Genomic DNA, 12,858 nt, shown 5'->3' on the forward strand with positions numbered 1-12,858 from the left:
TCTGAATGCTTGGTTAGAGCAAATAAACATTTTTGGCAAGTATGCTTTATAGATGACTCACACGGGGGGCGGGGGGGACACAGCATCAGGCTGTTGCTGTCAGGGACGGTAAACTTGGTCCTATGGATGAAGTTGCCCTTTGCATTTAGCAAATTCTACGTGGGGCGACACACGGCAGACATCCAGCTCTTCAGTGATTTTAGCATCCAGGGATGAGGTGGCCTGAGTCCACGACTGGAATTCTGCTTTTGACAGTCTCCCTGCTCGACATCTTCCCAGCAGACTGCTTGTGGTTTTTGAGACCCTAACTTCACAGGATGTATTTCCCATTACGATGGTTTTTTGTGGCTGATATTTATATAGAAGATTTACATTTAATTTCCCCTAAACTCAGTGACATCTTACAAACAGCGGTGTGGAAGAATTCTTAAGGTACATCTTGTAAATCACTGGTAGAATATCACAATCGCCTATTTGTGGACAATCTGTAGGGCATTTCAAGAAAGGGGATGTGTGCCTTGTGTGCTGCTGGCGTCAGAAGAGGTGTCTGTTACTTCGTATTCAGGTACGGATTCAAGAGGGAGAGCAAGACAGAGTCCCTGGGACCGAGGGCAGCCTCTTCATACCCCAAGCACAGGGGTGAGCTCCTGTGGCCTCTGCCATGTTTTGTTGGAAATGAGTCGGTAAGGCCCACACACACTTGTGGGCAGGGGTCACGTGGGCACGAATGCCAGGACCTCAGTGAGGGGGACACATCATCGGTCATCTCCTGTGGTTTCCATGGATGTTTTCTCCTTGTTCTGGGTGGCACTTTCCTGCCTCTCTGCACACTGGCTGCTGTGGATGCCACACTTCTTGCGGCCTGCGTTTTGCTGTCCTCCTCTAAAGAGCGGTGTTCTGCGAAGCCTCCTGGTCCCGTGAAGGCCTGGTCGCAGGCTCCGGGAGAGTGCCGCATGTGCCTCTGACGTGTGGCTGTGCTGGGCTGTCGATGCGCTTTCTGGGGTGTCGGGCCAGCCGTCCCGCCCTGGCAGGTTGGAACGCGGTGCCTCCAACATGCTGCGTGGCATCCGGAATCTCCGCCCGGCCCGACGTCCTCAGCTGTCCTCTGCCAGGCCTGCTGCCCATGTGCAGCTTATTCTTCGGCTGAGGGATCCTCAGGCTGATTTCTCTGGCTTTGTCTCCGTGTGGCCATCGCCCCGCTGCGAGCCTGCCCTGAAAATTTCAGCCCCAGGAGCCCAAGCTCCAATTTCTGCTTCCTTTGCTTGGGGAAACCGCAGCTCTGTGTCTGGGCCCACCTGTGTGTGGCGAGCACCCTTGGCTGAGGGCCGCGGTGTGGACACGGTGGTCGCCCCGAGCCCATGGCCTGGAAACAGCTACTCCCTATGCCTGCCCATGTGATAGCTGTTTGTGCGAGATGGGAAGACTGAAGGCCTTTCCTCCATGCCTAAACCTGGCCCCAGATCCAAACCCAACACGACAGGCCACACTAGTGTGACTTTGTATTTGTGTCTATTTTCTTGAATGTGGAGTATTCGGAAGGATCCTACTCACGTTAGTATATTTATCCTGTAACATATTTAAAATAGTTTCAAAATCATAACACCAATATTATCACGAATAAAACCACCAAGGGACATTCAAGATCCTTTAGGAGTTCTTTCTGTGCTTAGGATGCAGCTCCCAAAGGCCGTATGGTCAGAGAACTCTTTCCTGCGTCACTGTCTTCTGTGTTGTTATTGTAGGAATTTGAAATATTGAGTCGTTTGTTTCAGTCCACTTAGAATTGTAAATTAAAAATGTTTAAAAAAATGCATAAAGCATTTTCAAAAACCAAAACTCTGCAAAATGATGTGTTTGGAGAAGACACGGTCTGCTGTTACACCCTCCACCTTCCCCTCAGGCCCCACGGGCGACCGTTTCTGCAGGTTGATGCTTCTGGGGTTTCTCCCTGCAGAAAGGAGGGACACGTGTACCCGCTCTTATTTATACACTTTACACACGCACACACTAACTTCTGCGCAGCACGCTACGTATCTGGGCTCGTCCACGCCGACTTCTGGGAGCCGGGATGATCTGGTGAAGGGGAGGCTGTCTAGACTGCTCCCAGCTCAACTGCTGCCTTCTTGCTCGGCCCCACACATCTCCCTGCCCATGACCTTCGCCTTTCCCTCAGCTGGTGACCAGTTTCTGCTGACTCACCATCGATGTTTCACTTGGAACTCACTCCCTTCTTTCTCACTCCGCCGCGACCTGCCAGGTCTGCTCACGTGGCCTCAGTCACCTGTAGGGCAGCAGGAGAAGGGTCTCGGCCTCCGCTGGCCTCCACTGGCCCCTGCACTCCCGCCAGTATGGAGCACACAAGGCGGCCATGTGGCTCGCCTGCTCGGCCCCTGCTGACAAGCATGCGTGAAAATACACCTCCTTCTCTTTTTCTTCCCAAGATAAAAATGTTCATTGCCGAGGAGTGGGAAATACAGCAAGGGAGGAAAAGAAAAAGATAAAAATCATGCGCGGTCTCGCCACAAAAGGAAGACCGCTGTTAATGTTCTGTTCTGTCTTCTTCGGCCTTCTCTGTGAGCCACAGAGCCTATCTTGGCGGGAGGCACTGGCGTCAGCTTCACCTCTGCTCTCTTCGAATGTACTTTTCCATGCTTTGGTTTTCAATCACGAGAGACGTAAGTGCTCACCATGGAAAACTTGGAGGAACCGCAGAGTAGAAAGAGAAAAAAGAAACCGCTGTATGTGTGCAATCCAGAGAGCAGGGTTTCTCGTTTCTACACACGTTCCTCTGGCCTTTCTCTGTGTGCGAGCGTCCACGTGTACTGAGTTCACCAACACCCGGATCTGCCCCCAAATACTTGGCCCCTTCCTTTTTTCCCATCAACATTATGGGCATTTTCCTGGAATTAAATCCCCTTTACAAACGTCATTTGAAAGACTTGCTTTATAGTAGCATAATATTTCATCATGTGGCCATATCATAATTTATTATTCCCTAAGTTGGAGAGAACATATGAATGATACAAATTTAAAGTTTCAGAAGAAAATCTGGACAATTGTTTTTATAAGTTTTGAGTTTATGACCTTTTCTAAACTGACACTAAACGCTGAAAACCAAGGAAAAAACAGATTTCTCGTTCTTCTTTGTAATCTGATCTTTTTCTTTTTTACAACGAACACAAATACTTTTATCGTTAGAAAATACAACAAAGCTATTTCCACTGTAAAAAAAACAACAAACCCAGATCCTGATGTCTATGTATTTTTGTACATAATCTTTGACTTTCTCATCATTTTGTTAGGTCTTAGATGTGAAAGTTCCAAGGCTCTGAATGCCCCACAGAACACGTGTCCACCAGAGTCCTGCCGGCGCCCAAGGGAGTGCTCGCCACAACGCACGCCTCATTCTAGCAAAGGCTTTGTCAACCTGACCATCAAAACACCACATCTCACTGTTTCAGTGTATTCTAAAAATTAATAAGTAGGAAACGCTTTATGTATCTACGAGCAACTGTTACTTCTTATTCTGTGACATGCCTATTCATGCTCTGTCCCCCACCTCCCGTTTTCAAATGGCGCCCCTCTAGGAGCCGTTTTTAATACAGTAACCCTCAGCTCACGTACCTGCACGGGGTCATTTTCAATGTTATCCACAGCTGGTCTCCACCCAGCTACCCAAGCTTCCTCTCCTAAATTCCTGCCTCTCATTCAACCGAGCGTGTGCCAGGCACTGTTCTAGGGGTTGGTGAGGCAAGACTGAGCAAAACAGAGAGACTCCTCTGCCCCGCGAAGCTCACGGTGTGCCGTGGAGGAGTGAGAGAGAAAAGTGAAAAATTACATGAAGTCACAGGACCTCCACTTCAAGCGAGGGAAGGACTGGAGCGGGACTCCACTTTTCTGTCGTAAACTGGAAGACAGGACAAGTAACATGAAACTGCTGTTCGCATACACTGGACAACAGGTGACACAGGACAGTGACTCCAGAGAGCAGGGAAACGAGGGAGGTGAGCTCTGTGTGCATCTGGCCTTCTGTCTGCAGGCACGCTGTGGACCACAGGGGAACCCAAGTAGAGCCTGGAGGCCACACTGAGTTGAGACAGTGAATCTGGTTTGGGAAGGCAGAGGCAGCTGGGATTTCTGGAGAGGAGTGAGCTGTATAGGAAAAAAGCTCCAGAAGGGCACCCAGTGTCCCCTTGAATCTTGGACTGACAACCGAGTGTGGATGGTGGCGTGAAATTACAGGACTGGCCACAGCATAGAAGCCACGAGGCGCCAGACGCAATGAACTGGGCAAGGCCAGAGCTCATGCACGGAAAGGACATGTTTGTGCCGTCACCAACCAGAGGCAGAGACCTCGTTAAATGCCCAGGGCATTCACTAGAGACCCAAGAAGGGTCACAGCCTAGAAACAGAGCAGAGTAGCCTTAGAGGACAGGCTTCGTAGATTCACGCTGATAAAGCTGAAAGTGAGCCTCAAAAGGATCAGGTTCACTGTCTGCCAGATATACAGGCCAATACACTTTAAAGGAAAGCCAAAAAAAAAAAAAAAAAAAAAAAAATCCAGAGTCAATAACTTCACATCTTTTTAAAAAAAGATTTTATTTTTAAGTAATCTCTATACCTAGTGTGGGGCTTGAACTCACAGCCCTGAGACCAAGAATTGCATGCTCTACTGACTGAGCCAGCCAGGTGCCCCAATAACTTAACATCCTAATGGCCAGCACCTAATACAAAAATTACTAGCCATGTGAAAAAGGAAGGCTTCAAGGGAAACACAAACATTAAGAAGAGAAACAGAATCTATAAAAAGAGAACCAAACTTTTTTTTAGAGTTGAAAAATATAACATCTGAGCTAAAAAACTGACTCTAAGAGCTTAACAGCATATGAACATTGCAGACGATCATGACCTTACAGACATAGGAACAGAAATCATACAAACGCAAGCACACAACATAAAAGCCAGTGACCCAGTGACCAAGCACTGGACAACATATGCATAATTGGAGTTTTAGGAAGAAACTGGGGGAAGGGGAGCAGAATAAATTTTGGAGGAAATTACTTTCAGAAGTTTGCTGCATCTGATTTTGAAAACTATAAATTCACAGATCCCAAAAGCTCAACAGCACGTGACCTTCAAGTTGCAAGAAACAGAAGTGACGATAGAACATAAATAAGCAGCTGGAGGGAGACAGGGGTGCCTGGGGGGCTCAGTCGGTTGAACATCCGACTTCAGCTCAGGTTATGATCTCATGGTTCGTGGGTTTAAGCCCCATGTCGGGCTCTGTGCTGACAGCTCGGAGCCTGAAGCCTGCTTCGGATTCTGTGTCTCCCTCTCTCTCTCTGCCCCTCCCCCACTCACGCTGTCTCTCTCAAAAATAAACATTAAAAAAATTATATATTAAAAAAAAGCAGCTGGAGGGAGAGAGACATGTCACACAGAAGGGGCGAAAATGACTAACAATTTCTCATCAGGAACAGTGCAGGCCGGAGCACAATGGAAACACGTATGAAGTGCTGTAGACAAACCCCCCAAACTGGCAAACTAGAATTGTAGAGCTGTAATCCCATACTTCAAAAATGAAAGCAAAATAAAGAGACTTTTCCAGACAAATCAAAGCTGAAACAATTGGTTTACAACAGGCTGCACAATAAAAAATTATTAAAATTCTTCAGGTGGAAGGGAAATGGCACAATGGAAACCACATAAAATAATTAAAAAATGCCAGAAATGGTAAAATAAGTGGATTTTGTTATTAAATTTCCTTAAAAGATAACTGATCTTAAATCTACGAAAAGGCTTAAATCTATGGAAAGTAAAACACAGGACAATGTCAGCTGTTGGAGAGGAATGGAAGCACACTCCTGTAAGGGACTCACATTATTTGTGACGTGATATATCATTTGAAGGCAGACTGTGATAAATTGAAGATATATTTTGTGATCCCTAAAATACAGCATACAGATATAAGCAAATTACGTCAATAGTGAAAATAAAATAGACTACCAAAAATAATGTTTTTCTAATCCGAAAAGAAGGCAAGAAGAGAGAAAAAAAGGAACAAAGAACACAGGGGACAAATAAAAACCGAATAGCAAGCTGGCAGACCTAAACCCAACCATTGCACAAAGTGGAAGTGAACGTAATTGTACTAAACGTGAGCAGGGTAAATACTGCCCTTAAAAGGCAGAGACGGTCAGACTGGATAAAAAAGCAAAACCGATGTGCTGTCTACGAGAGACGTATTTTACCTATCATGAAGACAGAGGTTGAGTAAACGGATGGAGAAAGAGACCCATGGAAACAGTAACAGGAGAAAGATAGAACGGCCAGATTAACACGGAGAGGTAGAATTCAGGACAAGAACAAAGAGGGCAGCGCGGAAAAGGGACATTCCATATGATGAAAAGACAATGCCTCAAGAAGACACTATAATCCTAAATGTGTATGCAACCAATAAAAACCTTAAAGATACAAGGAGCAAAAGCTGGGGAACTGAACGGAGAAAGCAAACCCACGGTTATGTTTGGGATATTCCAACATCCTTCTCTCAGTAACTGGCAGGACAAGCAGAACATCAATAAACATAGGATTTGGGTGATTAAAATTTTATTAAGCCTGGCTTCCTATTTCTCTCTCAGAGACCAGCTCATAGCTAAGCAAACCCTACATGTGATAGGAGCACAGAAGAGTTTGAGAGCTCCCAGTTTGCAACCTCCCTTCCTGAAATGCAATTCCTCAGTGGTAAAATGGCATAATACCGCCTGCTTCGCAGGGTTGCTATGATCAGCAGATCAGAAGAGGAAGCAGTCTGGGCACCATCAAGCACTGTAGGCTCTGCCTCATTTGACTGTCTTCATCTGCTTTGTGTGTTACGGGGCAGGGCACTACCCACCTTCCGGCAAGTGCCAGCCTGCCTGCCTGCCTGCCTGCCTTCCCGATGGCCAGGGTGCCGAGCTGGCCTCTACCTGTGGTCTCAGCACCCCATGTCCCATGCTCTTGTCCCTTGGCAGGGCATGTAGAAGCAATCACACATCTCAGAAACACTGCTTCAGTATCAGCTGGTTTCCCAAACCTCCTGAAATGTTCTGCCAGGAGCCCTTTCCCTGTCACCCAGGTCCCGTGCCACTGGACTCGTTTGGTTGTTTGGTTTCTCTGTGTGGTCCCCCCCACCTCTCCAGAGCCAAAACTCTTTGCTCTGATCCAACCAGCCTATCCGCAGCCTCACCTTCCTTCAGGGGTGGGCTGCACGCTAGACCCACCAGGCTCGTGGCAGCTCACCGGTGCCTCCAGCCTGACACCCTTTTCCCACCTTTCTACTTCTGGTTCTGGTCTCCCCAGATTTGCTCTGGCACCACAACCTGACACGACACAAGACCCAGCGCTATCGGTAAGAGGCAAAGGTCGTTTTCACAGCAGGCTACCTGTGTTGTCGGGAAACCTGGAGGAGTTTTTAAGATGACGTAAGCAGGGTCAGCAGCACGGCTATGGAAGGAAGAGTCATGTCTCAGACTCCACGCACAGCCTGGTCAGCTGAGCACACCCAGGACAACGCTCGCTTCAAAGGATCTCAGGGTGAAACGTGTGCCACGATCCGTGCACGGGCCCCCAGCCCGGGGACAGGCAGCGCACACACGTCAGGAGAGCACGCCACAGAGCCCGACACTGCGGCCCTCAGCTCGGTGACCGTCGTGCAACGCTTTAGAGGAGTCAAGAAGTTAGGACCTGCGACGTGCTGCTTCTCTTCCTACTTCTTCCTCCCGGCTCTGGGATACCACTCCCCAACCCACACCTGTTAGCCTCAGAAAACATGAGGCAGAGCCCGGGAGGACCGAGTGCAGAGAGCCTTCCGGCTTCTCCTTCTTTGCTGCTGCGGTCTATCTGCACTGAACGCACTAGCTCCCGGGCCGGGTCTGGAAAGCTCTCGGTCACAGGCAACTCTCACCCTACAGATCCGGGCCTCTCACATCTTCTTGGGCGCTGCGATCCCCAGAATCTGTGAAAACGCGGATGCCGCTACAGCCCGCGTCTGTGCGTCTGGGATGACGTGGGGCCCGAGTTCTGCTCCTGGGTGATGCCGGCGCACACAGCCAAGAGTAAACTCTGCGACAGCGCCCCCCACCTCACTGCATAGGAGGCGCCCGGGGCTGGCGCTCCGCACGCACTCAGTGCTACGCTCGGTGGCGCCACTTCAGCGGAGGCAGAACCAATCCCGGCGGTCATTCCACTTACCCAGAATTCCTGCAGCTCTGTCAGATGGCTGACGTTTTCAATCTTTTTGATTCTGTTTGATGCAATGTCCAACATCGTGAGTTTGTTCTAAAATAAGGAAATAAGATTGTTCCTGGATTACCTCAGTTCAATAATGACCGTGTGACCACACACATGCCGTCGGGCGCTGTGCTCACGGCCGTGGGGCGAGCCACCCTCCCTACCCTCAAGGAACAGGAGCAGGCTATCAGGACGGGGTCACCCGCCACTCCCTGCGGCCCACCCGTGCTACTCGCACACAGACCCTCACCACCACCTTGGCAGCGCCCCCGTTAACACTGGCATCTGACAGTCTCCACTACAGGCTCCCAGATCCCCGTCTACAAGGATCAGTGTCCCAGTGGGCTGTGTAGTCCTAGGAAGGGCAGAGTGACACCTCCCTAGAAGCAGGGGAGGCCTGGGGCTCTGGGAGGCCGCATGGGGGCATCTGGTGTGGGCCCCGAAGAAGGGGTAACCACTGTAGCAACACTTATTTAGTTTCTGTTGAGGACACGCACGATATATCAAAAGGAATCCTCAGAACAGTATTTTTGTTTTCAACAACATCTGCTTTAGCGCGTACCCCACAATCCCCTATCCTAAGAATGCCCAGCAGATACGGTTTTTCTAACGCATATGAGCTAAGCCTGAGTAACATTTTTTTAAAGTTCAGGGTTTAAAGATTTAACAGAGTTGAATAACATTGTAGTAAAAACGAAGTCTGTTAAAGCTCCCGCCGCTTGCTGAAGTATGTTGAATCAAACCAGTTGGCGAAGTTTTTCTAAAATCAAAAAGGAAACATTTAGAAGTTGGTTCACAGCCGCCCAAAGAAGTCCATTCCCTTCTCGTCTGCCCATTTCTCACTGTGGATTCCTTCCTACATTTTCTACTGTATTCATGGGATTCCGAGTCCTGGTCCTCCCAAGTTTTAAGGGAAGGTTAAAAACCGTCTCAATAAAAGAAAAAGAAATCCACGAACACACACAGAAGCCCCCAGCCAGCGGCGGTGCTGACTCAGAAGCGCTCTGGTCCTGGTCTCGGGTTCCTCGAGGGCCCGCCACCCATCCCGCACCCACGTCACCCCGTAAGAGCACTGGCCAGTCAGTTTCCAGGAAGCTACATGGTGCCACGTCAGGTCACATGCAAGCTGGGCACGGGCACGCAGATGAGCAGCTCCTCTGAGTAGCTTGTGTTGGGCACGTCGTGTGTGCTCAGACTGCCACGCGACTGCAGTGTGCCAGGAGGCTCCTGCCTATGGGAGCTGGGGGGCGGTTGGTGGGACCGCAGCAAGCGGGGACTTAGGAGAACTCGGCAGAAGAGGGCCGGGTCCTCCACGGCGGTGGTCTCTGGCTCTCTGACCCCATCCTGCAGTGCTCGGTGTCACGGGGTGCACACGAGGGGACACACGACAGGCCGATGACGGCGTGGGCCCCGTCCAAGGCCGTAGCACCAGGGGCATCACGGTGCACAGCACTGGCGCAGGGACTCAGCTATGTGCTCGACACTGTCTTGTTTTTTCTGGGGAGCCGGACAGTGTTTTGAAAGCTCATCTAAAAGCAAACCGGTGAGAGCTACTTAAAAAAATAAAAAAATAAAGAGAGGAACCGGGCAGGGTGGGAGCGAGCACAGCACATGGGGCCACACACAGTGCCGCGGTCACAGCGCCAGAGAGCAGCGGGTGCGAGGTCGCCAGCGCCCGAAAACCCAGCGCTCAGGAGCAGACACAGAGGTCGGGGAGCGCCCGAATGCTGGGCAAGGCGTCTGTGGTGCTGGGACGGGGGATTTGCCATTTGGGAAAAACATACACTCAATTCTTCACTTCCCACAACAAAAATAACTTCCAGATAAACTGAGAGAGAAAATACAGACGAGTATTTGATCTCCAACTGAACGAAGCCCGAGCAGACTGTCATACTGGACCTTGATAAATATTCTAATTACATAATTACCTTCAAAACCACAACCGTTTTTGTTTTTTTTCTGTTTTGTTGCAGAGGCCCAAGAATGATCTGGAGTTCAACCCTGACCACGGTGCCCACTCCCGCTGGTAAAATTCTAAGCTCTAGCTTCTCTCCTGCTGGCCCAGGGACCTGCTCCTCTGTCGGCCCTGTTGTAGACACACTTCCCCCACCCTGGGGAGACCTGGGAGTTGGGGAGACCCTCAGCTCTCCACGATCGCGGGCCCCGCAGGCTGGTCATCGCACGGGGTCGGCACACCCTGCCAGCTCTGACGCCATGGCCTCCGCACACAGTCCCGCGTCTCGGAACCGGGCCTCCAGCCACCGCCCTGCGCTGCCTGAGTGTACACCCGTCTACACGCCAGGTTGGTCAACTCTGAATTTGACTGCGAGGCGGAGGAAGACAACTAAACTTACCAGAGGCCCATTCTGCCTTGTCTAAAATTTGGTGAAAGGAGATTCAGAATGTGGTTTTCCCTCTAAAACGTTACTAACGGTGACCAGGCCCAGGGGCCGAGGCCAACGGAGCCTTTACTAAGATTGAAACGCTGTGTTTACGGTAACAAAAGTGACCAATATGGTTACCTTTGCTAAAAATAAAACAGAAAAAAAAAAAAGCTCAGTAAAACTGAATGAGAAAAAGTATTTTATTTGTCTTGAGTATCGCAGTGAGGAAAAGCAGGCTTGCCCGCAGGCAGCTGAAAGGGGCCGGGGCCAGCGCTGGCCCGCCTCCCCGCTCAGCGCATCTAAGGCTGTCCTGTGCTGAGTGAGAACGGGGCCATCTGTGGGAGGCGGACAGGCCCTCCCTAGCCTCACGAGGGCTGGTGAAAAGCAGGGAGGAGCAGGAAATGCGCAGGAGCTCAGCTCAGAGCAGCTGAGACCTGGAGGCCCCCGTGGCCCCCGTGGCCCCCGAGTGCCGAAAGGCTGCTGCCACGGAGTGCGGCGGCCAGAATGGAGGGGGGGGAGACGGCAGCCGGCACCCGCCAGCCCTCTGCAGCACGGGGCACCTAGGAACACGCGGGGTCTGTGTTCCAAAATTCTTCCCAAATGGCTGCGGTGCCGCTGGTGACCGTATGGTGTGCACGGCATGCAGCAACAGCTCCGTGCTCCCCCAAGGGGAGGGGGAGCACTGTGTGTGTTTTATGCACGTGCTAGTGTGAAGACGGGGCTCTCTGTTTTCAGACTTGGGAAGGTCTCTACCACGAGCCCCTCGAGGCAGCGAGTCTTCTTCCGACCAGGCCTAGGCTGGCGGCTGCCCGGTCCCCATGCCCATACCGCCCCGGACCAGCAGATGTCTTACATTGTTCTCCAGGCCCTCGATGACCTCGATGCCATTGTGGCTCAGGTACAGCTCTCGAAGGTTCACCAGGCTCTGCAGACCTTCCATCTTGGTCAGCCGGTTGCTCTGTGACAGGGAGAGCAACAACCATCAGGATAGCACGGAGGGTATGGAAAAAAACGGCTTTTAGGAAAGGAGGGCTCTCCTCTTGAGGAGCTGACACTTTAAGCGCGCTGGGTGGGAACTCACATAGAGAAAGAGATCAACATTTCGAGGCTGTTGCACTGGCTAGAATGCGTGTGTGAAGGCTGGGGGCTTTTAGGCGAGGAATTCACTCTTTTAGGTGTGCCCGGGGAAGGCCTACCCCAGTTAATTCAGTAATTCAAAAATGTCAAATATACCGAATGCTGTAAAATAAATCACTTATCATTTCTTTCAGGACATACTGTAACTCAAATTCAAGTACAAGGCCCTCTTTTTTTAAGAGTCTGCAGAATGTCTGCTTCACAAAAGGCACAGGTGGTTTTGGCGGACCTGCCGCAGCCAGAATGCCCTCCTGCACCTCACCTTGAGGGTCCGGTTCCACTCATTCGCTTCCAGCAGAAGAGGCGGCCTGAACCTGAACCTGGGCGTGCTTGCCAGTCCCTCCCAGGGCTGTGCTCTCTGTGCGGGTGTGCAAGGAGTGCTCCCACCACTGAGCCCGACACTCCGGGAGGCTTGAGAGCATGCACACGCAGCCTTCTCAAGAAGCCCCCTTGGCTAGAGACCGCCCAGGGAGGGAACTTTTAGCTGTGTGTGCATATAACACACACGTACGTCTAAGTCTCTGAAACCTAACATTTCGGTTGCTCACTGGTGGTAAAAGTAGCGTCGATCCCGGACGCGGTGGCAGACAAAGGTGAAGGCTGTTCGGCAGCGGTGCGCCGGCCGGGGCTTGGCCAGATGGGAGCAAAGGTGGGTCAGTACCTGCATACTGAGGACCGTCAGGTTGGTAAGTGCGTCCAGGTTCTGAAGTTTAGTGATCTTGTTCTTCCCCAAAAACAAACTCTCCAAACTGGTTAACGTGTCAATATTTTCAATTGCCTACGAAAAAGACAGAGAAGCAGTTAGCACTGTGTGGCTGACCAGCGAGACTGGAGAGGGAAAGGTGCCGGGCGAGGAGATACAGCTATCTGGACTTGAGCCCTGGGACGGGGGCAATTTACTTATCCACTCGGGAAATTCTCCCATGAAGTCTCACTTGAAAGTACAGAATGCGAAAAGGTGGCTAGTCCAAGGCCTTGTCTCCTGGGTGCCCCCCACCCCCAGAGCTCAAGGTCAGGGGACACAGTTTGAAACCCACAGACGAGGACATTTCTCAAGTCCCTCTCA

General features: G+C 50.8%; 1 protein-coding gene across 2 annotated transcripts in view; it reads right to left on the reverse strand.

Moving 5' to 3' along the window:
• PPP1R7 (protein phosphatase 1 regulatory subunit 7) overlaps positions 1-12,858 on the reverse strand; it is a 29,241-nt gene that overhangs the window by 5,714 nt on the left and 10,669 nt on the right. For both annotated transcript variants that reach the window (XM_019445307.2, XM_019445308.2), the window contains exons 7-9: positions 12,454-12,570; positions 11,509-11,613; positions 8,233-8,319 (exon numbers count right to left, since the gene is read on the reverse strand). In XM_019445307.2, coding sequence (XP_019300852.1) covers positions 8,233-8,319; positions 11,509-11,613; positions 12,454-12,570 — 309 coding nt within the window. The remainder of the gene's footprint in view (positions 1-8,232; positions 8,320-11,508; positions 11,614-12,453; positions 12,571-12,858) is intronic.

This window comes from Panthera pardus, unplaced genomic scaffold, assembly GCF_024362965.1.
Source record: "Panthera pardus isolate Hobbes unplaced genomic scaffold, ASM2436296v1 HiC_scaffold_10, whole genome shotgun sequence".
Taxonomy (NCBI): domain Eukaryota; kingdom Metazoa; phylum Chordata; class Mammalia; order Carnivora; family Felidae; genus Panthera; species Panthera pardus.